This window comes from Bufo bufo, chromosome 5, assembly GCF_905171765.1.
Source record: "Bufo bufo chromosome 5, aBufBuf1.1, whole genome shotgun sequence".
Lineage (NCBI taxonomy): Eukaryota > Metazoa > Chordata > Amphibia > Anura > Bufonidae > Bufo > Bufo bufo.
This window is the reverse complement of record NC_053393.1, coordinates 115,173,017-115,190,352: the sequence shown is the minus strand read 5'-3', so window position 1 is coordinate 115,190,352 and position 17,336 is coordinate 115,173,017. Positions and strand designations below refer to the sequence as shown.

Below are 17,336 nucleotides of genomic sequence, written 5' to 3'. Positions count from 1 at the left end.
GAGCTACCAATTAACCTTGGTATATGGCTGGTCTGTGCAGCCTTTTCTCCTCCAGGGCTTAGTACTAAAAGCAATGCACTGTTTAGTGGGGTTCAGCTTTGTAAACTAATATCATGATGTAATATGTGAGCCCTGGCTTCATGCATGAGAATTATTACACACTGTCACAGATATATGGCAGCCCAGTCTTAGTTGTGTAGATATTAATATAAACCATACCTGCCTGCAACAGTGAGTCCGCTATACTCTACTGAGATGCAGTACGTCATTAAAGAGGCCACATCTGGGGTGCTGCAGTATCAGGATCTTGTCCTCTCCAAAAATTCTAGACTTTCACTTGGCTCTGCACAAGAAGCCAAAGTAAGCAGCCCTTATATGTGTTGGTCACAAATCCACAGGATAGGTGATCGTTATTTGATAGATGTGGGTCCAACTCCTGGCACCCCCACCTGTCAGCTTTTTGAAGAGACTGCAGCCCTCAGGTAAGTGCTATGACCTCTAGGCCATCAAGTCCATCAGTCTCAGTCTCAGGTGAATGGAATTGAGCTGCAAGACCAAGCACAGTTGCTATACCATGTACAGCGCTGTGCTTGGTATACTATCAAGAGGGCCATGTCCCCTCCATAATGCTGGTCAGCGATGGTGCAGGAAGACTTCCACTAATGAGAGATATTAATGGCCTACCCTGCGGTTTGCTCATTAATATTTAATTCTGTGAAACTTCTTTAACCCTAATAACCCCAAGCTTAAAAATAATAATCAACGTTCTAATATATTACATTAAGTGTCCCCCCCCCTCCCCAGCCACGTGACACTGGCCTTTAATGCCAGCAGGCTTCTTCGGGCTTGCCTTTTTTATGGTGATCGTAACTCTTTATTTGGCGCAGTGTAAATATTTAATGAAAACATTATTTCTGTTTAAGTAATAGTTTAATTTTACTGACCCACCGCCCCATACCCAGAATTTATGTGATGTTGGGGATGATTTGTTGTGCTAACCTGTCTTTTAAACAAGCCCAGATTAATAATTTAAGATGTGTCCCCATTAGTCACTGCTGTATACATAACTAGAGCCATTCCACTTTAAAAGCCAGTATGCCTCTTAAGAGCCAATTCCTATGACGCTTTATATAGTCAGGGTTTTCTACCATGGCAGATGGTGACATTCAGGCCTGGTGTGGAATCACTTCCATTCATTATTGTCTTTGGCTAGTCAAACCTACCATCTACTGGTTGTAATAATCTCCACCATTATTATCTCACCGTAACCACCATCTTCTGTGTGCCCTGAGGACATCTTAGAGGGACATCTCCTGCTTTTGGTGGAACGCTGTTGATGCCACATGCGGCATCATATAGGTTGCGTATGGGATCACAAGCTGCATCTTGCATAGCTTTTTGAGGCCATGTGAGTGATTCTCATAAAATGTAAATTTCATGAAGCTCCCTTGCTCTAGGTTGAAATGTACACAGCCATGTGCCATATGCATAGCCGAATTTTCCAAGCTTCAACTGCAAGAGAATGTAGGGTTCTCCAATGGTCAACTTGTGTTTTACCATAGTAGGGGTCTTCTTTTTGTGCTATTTCTTAAAATGGATAGCAACTCATAATTTAAATTTGAAGTCGATTAGACATTTAAAAAACTGCCAAACCTAAAGACAGAATCCTATAAAGGGCAATGACGGTCGCTTATTCTATTTACGCTTCCTGTTTTGATGAGGATGTTTTTAACTAATTGTATTTATTTATTTATTTTTTTTCATAATTTTGTTCTAGAAATACTGCTGACCCTGAAGATCCTGGGGATGTGCTGTCCTTCTGCTGACCATCGTGAACCTTTCTCTGGTCTGGAAGAGTTTGGTCACCATGGCAGTTCATATAGACTGGTGTGAGATGCCAGCTTGCAGGCCCTTGTAGAGGTGACCTGACCTGCCTCCAGATTCAAAGCTGAAGTTGTGTTTTCCGTGATGCAGCCTCTTCACCAGGCAGTGTGGAGCTAGAATACAGACCGGCGGCCCGTCTGTTCACTGCATTCACCTTAGTGCGACTTAGTTTCCTGCTGTGGAGTCATTATGGACAGGCAAATGTCATTGGACTATTTGAAATGAATGTATTTAATTGTATGTATTTAAGAAAAACTATGCTTTTTGTTTTTCATTTTCCTCTTTTTCTCAAGTTTTTGACACTGGTTTCTAACCTTATATTTCTTGGGCTTTTAGCCCAGTAGATACTTTTGCTACCACATGAAGGCTTTTTCCCCTCCTTTTTCCCCATTTTGGAAATGTATATTTTTTATTTGTGGGTGGGATGTTATAAATTTATGGGTGAAAGCCAGGTTATTACTAAAATGCACCAGAGCAAAGCATGATGAAATCAAGGCACTATGGATAATTGTTCTGCACCGACACAAACTGGGTATTTCATGGAAGAAAATGGTTTAAGTAGGCAGGTTTTATTTTTGACTACTCTTTTAGGGGTTGATATTTTTCTGAGGCTAGTCAATCGTAGCAGGGAGTGTACAATGATCTCTGCGGAACGTATATATTCTAGAAATTATATGTGGAACAGCCTTCTGCTGTTTATCTCAGTGTTTTGCTGTGCATAATAATGTAGCTGAATGTGAATTATTATATTTTTTTTTTCATTGGAAGTGATGGGGTGCAAATACTTTTACACCTGTTTTGCAAATCCTCTTATCGTTTATTAAATGGTCACTAACTTTTCACAAAACTTTGCATAAATCAATAATACAAGCGGCCACAAGAAACTTTGGAATATGTTTTATCAGTGAGAAATGTCTAGTTCTCCTATTATCAGCCACCCACCCCCACTAATGGCTTCTCACATTAGAAAAAAAAATACCTTTTTCCCCATTCCGGATGGATCGTCTCTCTGCAGGAGAATTAAATTACATATGTCAGTGCAAGTCTGTGGAGTGGGGACGAGTAAGCAGGAACCGAGGAGAGAGACACAGACAAGCAGATTGCACAGCTACATAGGTTATAGCTCAGCACAAGTGCTTTGTTCCCAAGCATACAGGTCAGTTCTTCTCAGTAATGTCCCCGTTATCCTGGGGCTGCTTCTGAGTAAGAGAAAGTTAGGAAGCAGATTCTCCTCTACTTTCAATGTGTGCAATGGATGGCAGCTTGTCTCCACCCACCATGTCTGAGAGAACCGCAAGCCAGATATTCAGCAAGCACAGAGGAAAATTGCTAAAAAAAAACGCCAGATACAAGTACTATTGACTAATGCAAAATGTGTTGAAAGCTCAGTGACGATTTAAGAACAAGCATGTCGCTTCCAGTTGCTTTCTGTGATGCCACTTCTACACACTGTTGAAAGAAAACTATGAGGCCAAGAAGGGGTTAGTCCATGTATAGCCTCCTCGTCGTTCCTTCCCACCACTGCTGAAATATTAACTTGCAAAGAATCTTTATGAAATCCAACTTTTCCAAACTCTTCAGGTTTCATTTTCCTATAACAGGGTGGATATTTTTTTATGGTACATAAAACATAGCTTCTGTGTAACCGAGCAATAATTTAAGTTGAAAAGTTTTTTTAGTTTTTTTTTTTATTTGTAAAAGTTTTGTTTTGTAGAAAAAAAGAAAAGAAAAAAAAAATGCCGTCAGTTGAAAAAAAATAAATAAAAAGGTACTTCAGTATTAAATAGGTCATTTCTGAACTGTGGCCGCTACGTGGTTTTCGTGGTCACAGCGCTTTTGATAGAACTAGTTTGTAGGCGTAACCCTTTCTAGATTCAACGTCTTGCTTCAAATTCTTTATAATCTGAGGTGTACTAGTCTAGAGCGCATCAAGACATTTTTGTAAATTTTTATCCCTAGAAAGGAGAACTGTTATTAGAGGAGAACACCCTGTAAATTACTTTGCACACTGTTGATGACGAACCCATCAGGCTCTTGCACACAGCACCATTTATATTTAGATTGCTTCAAGTAGACCCTGGAGTTGGTAGTAAAAATTGGTGAAAGTCCAAGCAGCCTTGTAACATTTGTGCCCTCCTCCAGGTAAACATATATGACAGGGGCACCATCTGTTCATTAGGTGTGTGTGCATTGCACTAAACAGGTATGGCCCTGAGTCACTAAACCTTTTTTAAATGTTGTTCATCCTATTATGTATTAAACTGATTGTCCCACAGTTTTTTGTGTTTTTTTTTTGTTTGTTTTTTTGTTTTTTTTAAGGATCAGAACCGCATAAAAAAAACACAAAAAAAAAAAACACAAGTGATACCTTACTGACACCCCAGCACTCCCATTCCAGGCCTTCCCATGTCTCTGCTGGTCTCTCTTGACGCACAGGAAATGACCCCTAAATAAAATCACTGCTTACATAGGTGTCCAGTCATAGCGTTAACTGGCCCAGGGGGCTGCATACATAAACTCCACTCATAAACGGATGCACAATTTTGAATGTAAGACCTTCGGCTTTACCTGCAAAATCAGGTGGCCGCATTGGGCAGAGTTTTGTCCGCATGCAGCCACCACGGCATGTAAACGTGGCCTCAGTGATTGGCTGAGCAGTAATGTTTTTTTTGTGTGATGAGAGGGACCAAGAGGTAGAAACCAGCTGGGACCCAGGAAGCATGGAAATAGAGCCGCAGGGGTTCTCCAAGAGATCTCTTCTTTTGTTTTTCTTACTTTTTATCACTTTGACCCTATTTTAAAAAAAAATTAAAATTACCAGCTGAGCAACCCCTTTAAGATGACACAATCGTATTCTGTACAATATCCAATTTATTTTTTTTAATTAACTTTTAAGACTTATTGTTTGGTCATTGTTTTCCACGCATATGGTAAAGTTTCATAAAATGTACCTGCCACCCAGAGGGAAGATAATTTAAGGCTAATGCATTCTTATGAACTAGTAAACTTTCTAAAGGGGATAACTTGGTGCAGCAACAAAGTTTAAAGGTTTTATTTTAGGGAATGTCTGCGCTCACATACCATTTTCTTTCAGTCTAAATAGCTTCATTATTTTGCAGGGATTATTTTTAATAGTGGTCAGAGATGTTTTTTAATACAGAGCACCAAAGTCCCTGCATAAAACTGAAAAGATTACATTCTCGCAGCTAGATGGAGCCTCGGAGCTGCATAAATTGTACATTGAACACAATAATAAAACGGTCAGAGGTTGCTCCCTCTAGTGGAGGCCTCAGGCATTTAAATCTGTAAAGGGATTTTGAAGACCCCTATAAATATATGTCAATCGGCACTGAATTTTGAATCTATAAAATAAAATGGCTGTAAAAGTTGGAGATTCATTTTATTCCCCTCCTACCTGCAGTGCCAGTAATTTTGGTAGAATTATGGTTGTCCCCAATAGTTGAATTTTTTCCACACCTAAAACCACAATTCCCTTGCCCCCGTTGACGGTGCTGTGCATCTCCCAGTCCTGCTTGTTCATATGCTTTTACACACGTATACCTCACTTGGCTAATTCACAAAGATAACCATGTTCCTGTTTAGAACAACCAAGTACTGAAGTTTGATAATGCAGCATGTCCAGGCATGTGGTACTGCAAGAATTGCACTTTTTGGACATAAATATAATGTAAATTATTAATTTTTATCTCCACCCCCCACTCCCAGTCCATTTTCAGCAGATCACGTTGCACACTATACTGTTGGCGCTGTAAATCCACATCCAAGGAGTTCCTTGTACAGGCCTGTTGTTACACAATTAAAATCTTTCTGGAATTGTGTGGTCCGTATTCAGTTTTTATTCCAACTGAAGTGTGGCCCCTATCACTTCTTTCCTTCCTACATGTAGGTTGCATCCATTTTATTGAGCACCAGATCATAATTTTACGTGTCGCATTTGTGTAATGCTAAGCAGTCAATGTGAAAATTAGATAATGTGAAATCTCTTTACCTTTTAGGGCCACTTAAAGAAATATAATCACTTAGGGCAGAAGACAATAAAAAATAGTCAACCTGAAATACATTAGGACAAATTTAACATTACATAAACAGCCATTCATTAATATGTAAATTTGGAAAATTATTCCCTTTTACAAGTCCTAATGAGCCGGCAGGACAGAATTGAATGCAGAGTACAGGCTGCATTTAGTGCAGCCTATGTTCGGTCTATGGGGTAAAATAGAAAACCGCTTGTGTCCGCTGAAGCGGAGGCCATGGGAGATTTACCATGGCTTCCCTGCTAAGAGAACTGTTGATTAAGGCTAGTTTCACACTTGCTTCATAGTTCCGGTAGGCTGTGGGCATTGCGGTAACATTGCAACTGTGCCGGATTCAGAGAGATACAAAAGGCCGTTCTCTGCCAGAATAACCTGCCGGAACTATACCGCGAGTGTGAAAGAGGCTGAAGCAATTCTGCCCCTTTTAATTGTACAAGAGCAGTCCCAGATCTATGACCGCCATTTTTCAGCTGCAATTTCTTAAAAACTACGCTCCTTTATTGCAAACAAAGATATTTGCTACTCCAAGGTTATATAACTAGGGGTAGAAATGCACTTCTTATGAGACTATTAGGATTGTCTGCTGTCCATTGAAATAGCAGTTGATCTAGCAAAAGTCACAAGCATTGTCCCTTTATAGTCTGGGTTTAGGGACTGAATCTTAAGAGGTTGCCTCATCACCATTTTCATATGGCCATATTAAATCATGGATGTCAAACTGGTGGTGTACCGTACTCTGGACCCCTTTTATTAGCCTGGAGGACTTGGCGGAACCTCACGTGGTCACCCATTCTCTTTGAGAATTGCAAATTTCACCCTCCAATGAGAACCATGGGAGGAAAGCTGCAACATGAGAGGTGGTTGACCTAAGTGGAGTTGTAGTGCTACATGTGCATGTCTTTTATGGCCGTTTATACACTGAGAGGATCCCTTTAACTAGAATTTACAAACCCCGGAGTATGGCACTTCACATTACCTTTTCTTACCAAGATATAACTTGTTAATTGATAGGCACACCACAAATGTTGGTGGAGTTGGCATGGCTCCTTGTGCATCTTTGCAACATCGATCAGTTTAGGGTACTTTCACACTTTCAATATCGGAAAAAAACGCTTCAGTTTTATCCTAATGCATTCTGAATGGAAAGCATTCTGTTCAGTATGCATCAGGATGTCTTCAGTTCAGTCCCTCTTACGGTATTTGGCCGGAGTAAATACCGCTGCGGTATTTTCTCCGGCCAAAATTCCAGAACACTTGCCTGAATGCCGGATCCAGCATTAATTTCCATTGAAATGTATAATGCCGCCCGGTACCAAGTGTTCTGGAAAACCGGATCCGGTTTCCTGATCTGTGCTTGCGCAGACCTTTTTAAAAATGTGAAAAAAATAAATACCGGATCCGTTTTTCCAGATGACACCGGAGAGACGGATCCGGTGTTTCAATGCATTTGTCAGCCGGATCCAGAAACAAATGCTATCCGTTTGCATACGGATTTCCGGATCCGGCAGTTCCGGCGCCAGAACTGCCTGCCCGGAATCCAACAACGCAAGTGTGAAAGTAACAATACATGTTAAAAAAAAAAAAAAACTGTAGAGAAATGAAAGTGAAAAAAATAATAATTCAATGCCAATTGGCTTCGGTTGCTGCCCTATAACGGTCCCTGGTGTCATCTTGCATGTATTGATTCTTTGTTCATAAGGCACTCTTGGTTATGACGCACTGACTTACCTCATGTAGATCAGTGGACTAGTGTTCTCCTGAACAGGACATTCTTGTATTTCTTCTATTCTATAACGGAAAATACACTTGATACAAGTAGTGGCCGTGAGAACGTGTCATCTCCGTGGAGTGTCCTAATCATGGCATCCTGCATTCACCAAGACAGGCTGTAAAGTAAGGAACCAAAACCAGAATCTTCTCAAATCTTTTACTGTGTGAACTGTTTTAGAAAAAATAAAGCCATAGTCTGCTTATTTATGAGCGACACCTCCTGATTTTGTGTGCATCCTTTCGTATCCATAAAGGCCAATATGCGAAACTCAGATGATGTCATATTGAAGATTTAATTCCACTTGCTATTTAACGGCATCCCCACCACACCTGTCCCCTTGTATAAAGTAGGGAGGGTACAGCATCCTGCCAAGAGGTCAAGACCAGTCTGACCAATCAGTTTCCAGTAGAACTCCCATCGTTCAGTCTGATCTACTGCACATCCTAAGTAAAGTGACTCATGCTAGAATCCTGTATCTTTTAAGTCTATTTTAGCTTTCTCTATTTGCTTTATTGTCCACTTTCCTTACCACACAAATAGTCTCACTGTCCTGAATTGACCAATGTTTTTGGAATTTTTACTTTTTTTATAATTTTTTTTTGGGGGGGGGGGAAATAGTGTTATAATGTACAGTTTTGGGTTGGGGCATGACTTGTTATAACCGGTGGCTTAATTCCACTTTATAGAACCCAAAGAGTCACAATCAGTTAGGAAACTCAACAAAAGCCATTAACTGTAGGTGTGAATTGGACATTTTTGTAGCGTTTGTAATGTCGAGTGCTGCCTATTTACAAGGAAAACATTGTCTGCACAACCTGTAACTGGCTTTTATTTTTTAATTTTTATTTTTTAAGCTCCTTCCCCTTTGTCAGCGCTGAAAGATCTCCAATAAGTTGCTTGATTCTAAGCCAATAACCTGGATGAGTCTGCCCAGCGCTCACAAAGTACCTCAATTGTTTTGTGTCTCTCTTTCCTCCCACTTATTTCTTTAGAGACTAAAACTGATTTATTTAAGTTTCTTACTACAGGTGAATAAAAAGAAAAAAAAAAAAGCTACGTGCAAGAACCTCAAAATGCTAATGAAAATAGCATAATGCCTTAGATATGTTTTTAAGTATTGTATATTCCTACATAGCTGTTTGATGTATTATATGTGTATAGTAAATTGTGTACATTTCGGAACAGTGACTCCATCAGTCAGGATGGACCTCTTTCCAAAATCCTTTTAATTGTATTCTCCGCCATCTACCTATTTTCCTGTTGGTTGTGAATTTTATTTGTACAGCTGATCTCCTCTACAGAAATAGTGCGTGTGCGTGTGTGCATTTACATGGAGTAAAAGAAGTGTACAAGGGTAAAAATAAAGCAATATATAAAACATGGTTCTTCAGGAGAAAGCTTACAGTATTGCAAGTCTTGACTCTTTCTTCACTTCCTTTGGATAGTTGAGTTTCCTCTAAACCGCTCTTTGTCTCACCTGCATTGATGTCTATTTCTATAGTGTGAGCAGTTTATGCAAAGGTAGATCTATTTAGAGAGATTTTAAATACTTATGCAAGTTAATATTGCTTTGCTGATGCTTATTTGCGTATTTGATGTCAAATAATGCTACTGTAAATAAAGAATTGTTACTGCATCAATTAATAAATTTTAATGCCTTTTGGGTTTATACAGTATGCCTGGTCTTTTTGTCTCAGGCCATGATTGACTAAATATGTTAGACTTGGTTTGGCTCATATGCATGTCAAAGGGGTTAACCAACCACTAAGCTATTAACCAAGGCTATCGACCCCTTGTGGCAATTTTTTATCATTGTATTTTACACATTTTGGACAAAAAAATTTTTTTCCCATTGTTATTAGAAAATGTGAGTTGTTTTTGTGATACATAGAGTTAAAAATCTGTCTTTTTGCAGACTCACTCCTGAGTGCCGTCAGCTGAAGGCTCATATGAAGCCTTATCTGTAATCTCCTGAACTCATAAACCTCACTTAAAGGGGTTGTGCCATGATATGAAAATCAGACATCATGTAGTTAGGGTTGTCCCGGTATCGATACGATACCGGGATTTCCATTTTTTTCTAAACTGGCCTGCGCTTCTGCGCAGTCTAGTATTTCTGAACATGACCGCGCTGCTCTCAGCGCGCTCATGTTCCCTCAGCAGCACAGGGGAGCAGTCTCTCCCTCCCTCCTGTGCCACCGCTGCCACCAATGGGGAGGGCGCACTGCGCCACCAATGATGGTTCTTTTCATGGGTCCGGACTTTAAGCAGCAGGCTACACAGAGCGGCGCCCAGGGATGTCCCAGCACTTACTATTATTCCTGGGCCTGCTGTGCGCCTGTGCCCCATTACAGTCTCCTGCAGTCCTGCTCCATATGCTAATTACTATCGGAGCAATGGGGAGGAGACAGCAGCTTCTCTAGTGGGCGTTCCTTCATCCTGGCTGTAGCGCTGTCCAATCGCAGCGCAGTTAGAAGGAACGCCCACTAGAGAAGCTGCTGTCTCCTCCCCATTGCTCCGATAGTAATTAGCATATGGAGCAGGAGTCGGTAATGGGGAACGGAGCAGCGCCCAGGAAAAATAGTAAGTGCTGGGACATCCTTGGGCGCTGCTCTATGTAGCCTGCTGCTTAACAAAGTCCGAACCCATATAAGGTCCTCTTTAACTTTTAATACAGGAGGCAGGTGCCGGCAGCAGAATCGCATAGCTGACATCCTGCCTCTGACAGGGAGCTGTGATCAGTGGCAGTTAACCCCTCAGGTGCGGCACCTGAGGGGTTAACTGCCGCTGATCTGCTGCCAGTACCCGCCTCCTGTATTAAGGGTAAATTATCATTGGTGGCGCAGTGCGCCCGCCCCCCTCAACCCCACCAGTATTATAATCATTGGTGGCAGTGGCCACAGGGTCCCCTCTCTTCCGCTCTTCCTCTCATTGGTGGCAGTGGCAGCTTCTGATCGGAGCCCCAGCAGTGTATTCCTGGGGCTCCGATCAGTTACCATGGCAGCCAGGACGCTACTGAAGCCCTGGCTGCCATGGTAATCTCTCTGCTGCTGTGTGCACACAGCAGCAGGGAGAGTGTGAGGTCCTATTCACCCTGATAGAGCTCTAATAGGGTGAATAGGACAAGGGATTAGAAGATCCCAGGATAGTTATTAAATAAACTGTAAAAAAAAGTTTTAAAAACACACACCAAAATATTAAGTATAAATCACCCCCTTTCCCAATTTTTCATATAAAAAATATAAACAAATAAACATCGCCAAGTTCAAACTATTAAAAGATTTTAAAAAAAATCTGTGTGATTTGCCATTTTTAAAAATGCGGAATGCACGTGGCTTTTTTGTTTAATTTTTTTTCACGTGGTATCGAGTATCGCAATACTTTTTTATGGTATCGAAACCGAATCAAAATTTTGGTATCGCAACAACTCTACGTGTAGTACATGACGGTACCTTTCTAAGAAAGCTAGAACCAACCTTGTACCTCACCTAGAACCAGAGATGTCCTTATTCATTGCTCCAATTCGTCTGCTAGATTTTTCAGGCTGGCAGCTCAGGGGGAGTGCCTTTTCATGCAGCCAACTCTCCCTATCACAGCTCAGCGGGGGTGTCCCTTCTGCTGTAATTGCCACAGCTTCTAACAGAAGATAAGGCTGGAGACGGTTGAAGATTTCAACTGAGTTAGTCCGACCACCTCACTGAGGTGGTCAAGAAATAAGGAAAATATGTTTCGGGGTGACAGAGCTTGTTCAGAGCCTCATTTGCATACCTTTCTTCCCAGAATTCCAGAGGAGCATGTATGGCCTATAATTCTCCTCATGCCCATTAAGGCGCTCTTTTCCCAAGGAGAGATGGTGCCCCACAAATCCAGTTTGTCTTGGAAATGCTGCAGATTTGCCTAAAATATCAACTTTTCAGTTGCTAGACTTGGGCTTTTTGAAGGCTCAGAGGCCTGCCATAGTGAAGTTCCTATGCCAAGGCTTGATTGGAAGGTAGAAATTCTTCCATAGACCACAATAGTAAATTATTGCAGTCTAAGAGAGAAGCGAACAGAGGATTGCATGTTAAAGTCCCTTAGGGGGACTAAAAATAAGTTTAAAAGTATAGAAAAAATTAAAATATATAAGAATTCAAATCACCCCCCTTTACCCATTTTACAAATGAAAATAATAAACCATTTAATATCAGTATGTCCCAAAACACCTGAACTATTAAAATATAAAACTGTTTGACCTGTACAGTGACCGACGAAATGGAAAAAAAAGAAAATGGTAAATTTAACGGTTTTTGGTGGTTTCACCTCCCCAAAATATTTAATAAAAAGTCATACAAACTCCTGAATGATACCAATAAAAAATACAGCAAAAATTAGCCCTTATTAACAGCTTCATGGATGTAAATATAAAAAAAAAGTTATGGGGTCAGAATATGGCGATTAGAGATGAGCGAATTTCAGGTTATGAAATTCGTTCATGCTTTGTTTACTGGTTAAAGGTGAATTGCGTTATGGATTCCGTTACCACTGACCATAACGCAATTCTATAATGGAATGCCTTTAGAGGCATTCCGTTATTTATTCCGTCATAATAGAAGTCTATGGGCTGCAAAACTGATCCATCCCGTTTCCATATGCAAACTTTGCTTATATCTATCTAGTGGCGATGTAAAAATTATTTTTTTCAATGTTTTTTTTGTTTTAAAATACCAGGAAAACTATAGAAATGTGGTGTATCTATAATCGTCCAGACCCACAGAATCAAAGCATTTTTACTGTACAATGCTGTAAAAAAGAAACCCATGAAACAATGGCGGAATTGCGTTTCTTTTCCCCAGTTTCAGCCCCATTTAGAACAGTTTTTCCCACTACATCATATGCAATAGTAAATGGTGCCATAAGAAAGAACAACTTGTCCCACAAAATAACAAGCCCTCATACATCTATGTGAATAGAAAAAAATAAGTTATGGCTCTGGGAAGGCAGGGAGTAAAAAAACTAAAACTAAGAAACAATGGAAAATCGCTGTGTCAGCAAGGTATTAAGATCGAAAGAGATTGGTCTGAACAGATAGAAAAAAGTTGTATGTCCTGTGTGGATGTATCCTAAACCTGGACAGCTGATTAATACGTGTTGCATCAAACAGTTTAGTACACACTATTACATGAAAGATTAGCGATTTGAAGGGTTATCCAGCAATTGATAATGATGACCTACCCTCAAGACCCATCACATTGGTTGGGGTCCAAGTCCCAGCAACCTCGCCGATCAGCTGTTTCAGGGAGCCCCCGCATTCACTGGAGCTCTGGTGGGCGCAGCTGGAATGCAGCGGCTTTACAAGCACAGCGCCATACATAGTAGAGTGGCTGTTCTTGGTATTGCAGCTCGGCCCCATTCGCTTCAATAGGGCTGAGCTGCAACTAGGCCATGTGACCGATGTACAGTGACATCACGTGGCCTGGGAAGAGGGCACGGCGCTCATGAGGATAGGTCAATATAAATTACCGAATAACAATTGAGGCGAAGTATTAAGCAGTGAGGGAGAGAGTTAACAGAGATAGCGGATGAGGTGAGAGTAGACCAGGTATATCAGAAGTTTAGAGATGCAGGGGAGATTAGAAACAGGATGGTAGTTAGTTGTGCAGGATGGGTCAAGAGAATGTAAGGTACCAGAAGAAATAGAGGTTAAAAAAAAAAAAGAGTCTGGTGAGTAGTGACAGCTGTGGAGAAAGTCTGTAGCAGGTACAAGGGAATTGGGTGAGCAGTGCCTGTGGTAAAACTAGAAGAAGAGAGGATCCTGAAGACGACTACTTCTGTAATTGGTCAAATGAAGAAATTTGCCCAGAAGAGGTGCAGGGAATCAATTATACGGTCAGACTGGGAGATAACTTCATGCCGGATGTTTTCAATATTCTCTTCGACGTAAGTGGGCAGATCTTCAGTCAGAGGTCAGTGACACCAGCACTTGGGGGATCATTGTAGTGTTTTGCAGATCAGGACAGGAGAGGGAAGAAATTGGGGGCAATGATGATTGAAGAGTGTGTATGGGTTTCTGAGGGTCAATAGCATGTAGATTTCTGAATGTGCGATAAGTAGGAGTGTGCTGAGATGGTTGAGAATTTAAGACAGTGAAGGAAAGAAGATTGTGGTCAAAGAGCGGGAGAGTCGGAAAAAGACCAGGTCAAGTGTATTACCGTCTTTATGTATCTGAGAATTAGAAAGTTGTGAATGGTCAAGAGGAGGAGCTTAGGGACAGAAGCTGAGAAGCAGTTAGGGGGATAGGTCTGTCTATGGGGATGTTAAAGTCACCCAAAATTAGAGTTGGTAATTCACAAGACAGGAAATGTGTAAGACATGCAGCAAAGCAATCCAGGAACTTGCTGGGAGAGCCAGGGGCAGTGAACAACTGCCACTCAGGGAAAGTGGATGGAAGAGCCTGAGGACATGGACCTCAAAAGATGGGAATATGAGTGATATTAATGTTGGAATGACCAGGAAGGTGCATTTTGGGAAAAGAAGTATGCTGACTTCACCACCTATTCTCAGGTCTGGGGGTGCGAGAAAAATGTAAACCACCATAAGATAGAGCAACAGGAGAAGGGGTGTCAGATTGTTGAATCCAAGTTTTGGTGAGAGAGGTTAAGGCCTCTTTCACACGGGCATCCCGGGTTTGCTCCGGATGCGTCGCATGTGCCATGCAGGAAACCCGCGCGAGTGTGCACGTAATTTCAGTCAGTTTTGATTGCGTTGCGTTGTTCAGTTTTTATCGCTCGGGTGCAATGCATTTTGCACGCGCGTGATAAAAAACTCAATGTGGTACCCAGACTTGAACCCAGACTTCTTCACTGAAGTTCGGGTTTGGGTTAGGTGTTCTGTAGATTTTATTATTTTCCCTTATAACATGGTTATAAGGGAAAATAATAACATTGTTTATACAGAATGCTTACTAAAATGAACTCCCCTTATCCACTTGATCGCACAGTCGTCATCGTCTTCTTTCTTCTTCTTTCAAGACCTGCAAAAGGACCTTTGATGACGTAATCGCGCTCACCACGTGGTGAGCACGGTGACATCAGGGCAGGTCCTGCTGAATGAAGATAGAAGATCCTTCTATCTTTATTCAGCAGGACCTGCGCTGACGTCACCACGTGGTGAGCGCGATTACGTCATCAAAGGTCCTTTTGCAGGTCCTGAAAGAAGACGATGCCAACTGTGCGATCAAGTGGATAAGGGGAGTTATTTTTTTTTATTTTTTAACTCCTCAATCGACATTTTAGTAAGCATTCTGTATTAAGAATGCTATTATTTTCCCTTATAACCATGTTATAAGGGAAAATAATACAGTGAATTTACTTTAATGGGGTCCGGGGTTGCTCATCCCTATCATCTCCTAGCAACCATGCGTACAAATCGCACCGCATCCGCACTTGCTTGCGGATGCTTGCGATTTTCACGCAGCCCCATTCATTTCTATGGGGCCTGGGTTGCATGGAAAATGCAGAATATAGAACATGCTGCGAATTTCACGCAACGCACAAGTGATGCGTGAAAATCACTGCTCATCTGCACAGCCCCAATGAAGTGAATGGGTCCGGATTCAGTGCGGGTGCAATGCGTTCACCTTACGCATTGCACCAATGCGGAAAACTCTCCCATGTGAAAGGGGCCTAAGAGAACTTGAAAGAAAGAAGTCATAAATATTTGGAAGTTTGTTGCACACTGACCTTAGGTTTCAGAGCACACAGTTAAAATGGGAAGAAAAGACATACAACAAATGTTAATGAGGTTTCCTGGGTTTCTATGAGTGATGTGGAAGGGGTTAAAATTAGCAGAAGCAGGTAGACCAGGGTTAGGAGAAATGTCCCCCGAAGTTAAAAGCAAAAGAAAAGCAAATGGTTCAATAATTTGTTAGTGTTTTTTGTGTTGCATGATGGGACATGATGAGTTACGTTGATGCAAGAAGTTGAATAATGTATGTGAGCTGTACAGGGGTGAATGAAGGAGTGAGGAGCTGATGCGGACAGAAAGTAACAGGGTGGTAAGTGTAAGGAAAACAGCACATACTAAAATGAACATACAGTCAGGTCCATAAATATTGGGACATCAATACAATTCTAACATTTTTGGCTCTATACACCACCACAATGGATTTGAAATGAAACAGCATTTTCCCTTCAGCAAGTGAAATGCATGCTCAATCGGATTCAGGTCAGGTGATTGACTTGGCCATTGCATAACATTCCACTTCTTTCCCTTAAAAAACTCTTTGGCTGCTTTTGCAGTATGCTTCGGGTCATTGTCTATCTGCACTGTGAAGCGCTGTCCAGTGAGTTCTGAAGCATTTGGCTAAATATGAGCAGATAATATTGCCCGAAACACTTCAGAATTCATCCTGCTGCCTTTGACAGCAGTCACGTCATCAATAAATACAAGAGAACCAGTTCCATTGGCAGCCATACATGCCCACGCCATGACACTACAACCACCATGCTTCACTGATGAGGTGGTATGCTTAGGATCATGAGCAGTTCCTTTCCTTCTCCATACTCTTCTCTTCCCATCACTCTGGTACAAGTTGATCTTGGTCTTATCTATCCATAGGATGTTGTTCCAGAACTGTGCAGGCTTTTTTAGATGTCGTTTGGCAAACTCTAATCTGGCCTTCCTGTTTTTGAGGCTCACCAATGGTTTACATCTTGTGGTGAACCCTCTGTATTCACTCTGGTGAAGTCTTCTCTTGATTGTTGACTTTGACACACATACGCCTACCTCCTGGAGAGTGTTCTTGATCTGGCCAACTGTTGTGAAGGGTGTTTTCTTCACCAGGGAAAGAATTCTTTGGTCATCCACCACAGTTGTTTTCCGTGGTCTTCCGGGTCTTTTGGTGTTGCTGAGCTCACCGTTGCATTCCTTCTTTTTAAGAATGTTCCAAACAGTTGTTTTGGCCACGCCTAATGTTTTTACTATCTCTCTGATAGGTTTGTTTTGTTTTTTCAGCCTAATGATGGCTTGCTTCACTGATAGTGACAGCTCTTTGGATCTCATCTTGAGAGTTGACAGCAACAGATTCCAAATGCAAATAGCACACTTGAAATGAACTCTGGACCTTTTATCTGCTTATTGTAATTGGGATAATGAGGGAATAACACACACCTGGCCATGGAACAGTTGAGAAGCCAATTGTCCCATTACTGTTGGTCCCTTAACAAGTGGGAGGCACATATGCAAACTGTTGTAATTCCTACACCGTTCACCTGATTTGGATGTAAATACCATCAAATTAAAGCTGACGGTCTGCAGTTAAAGCACATCTTGTTCATTTCATTTCAAATCCATTGTGGTGGTGTATAGAGCCAAAAATGTTAGAATTGTGTTGATGTCCCAATATTTATGGACCTCACTGTAGATACAATGAACAAAGTCAGTGAAATATTACCAAGTGTAGCTTACATCGCATACCTGTCTCCTGCTCTAACTGCCTTGTTTAACTGCAGGACACTTTGTGAACGACAACACTTGGGGTGGACGATTGCTGGGTGTCGTCGGCAAAATGTTTAACTACAGGACACTCTAGATGGATTTACACTGCACAATTGTTGGGCTGACTATTCGGAATGAACGTCAGTACGAAC

At 41.4% G+C, this 17,336-nt stretch overlaps 1 protein-coding gene across 8 annotated transcripts in view; it reads left to right on the top strand.

The window, feature by feature from the left end:
- The window catches only part of NCOA2 (nuclear receptor coactivator 2), a 219,980-nt gene extending 216,696 nt beyond the window's left edge, over window positions 1-3,284 (top strand). For all 8 annotated transcript variants that reach the window (XM_040433417.1, XM_040433418.1, XM_040433421.1 and 5 more), the window contains one exon: window positions 1,778-3,284. In XM_040433417.1, coding sequence (XP_040289351.1) covers window positions 1,778-1,789 — 12 coding nt within the window. In that variant the 3' untranslated portion in view covers window positions 1,790-3,284. The remainder of the gene's footprint in view (window positions 1-1,777) is intronic.
- The last annotated feature ends 14,052 nt before the right edge of the window (window positions 3,285-17,336 follow it).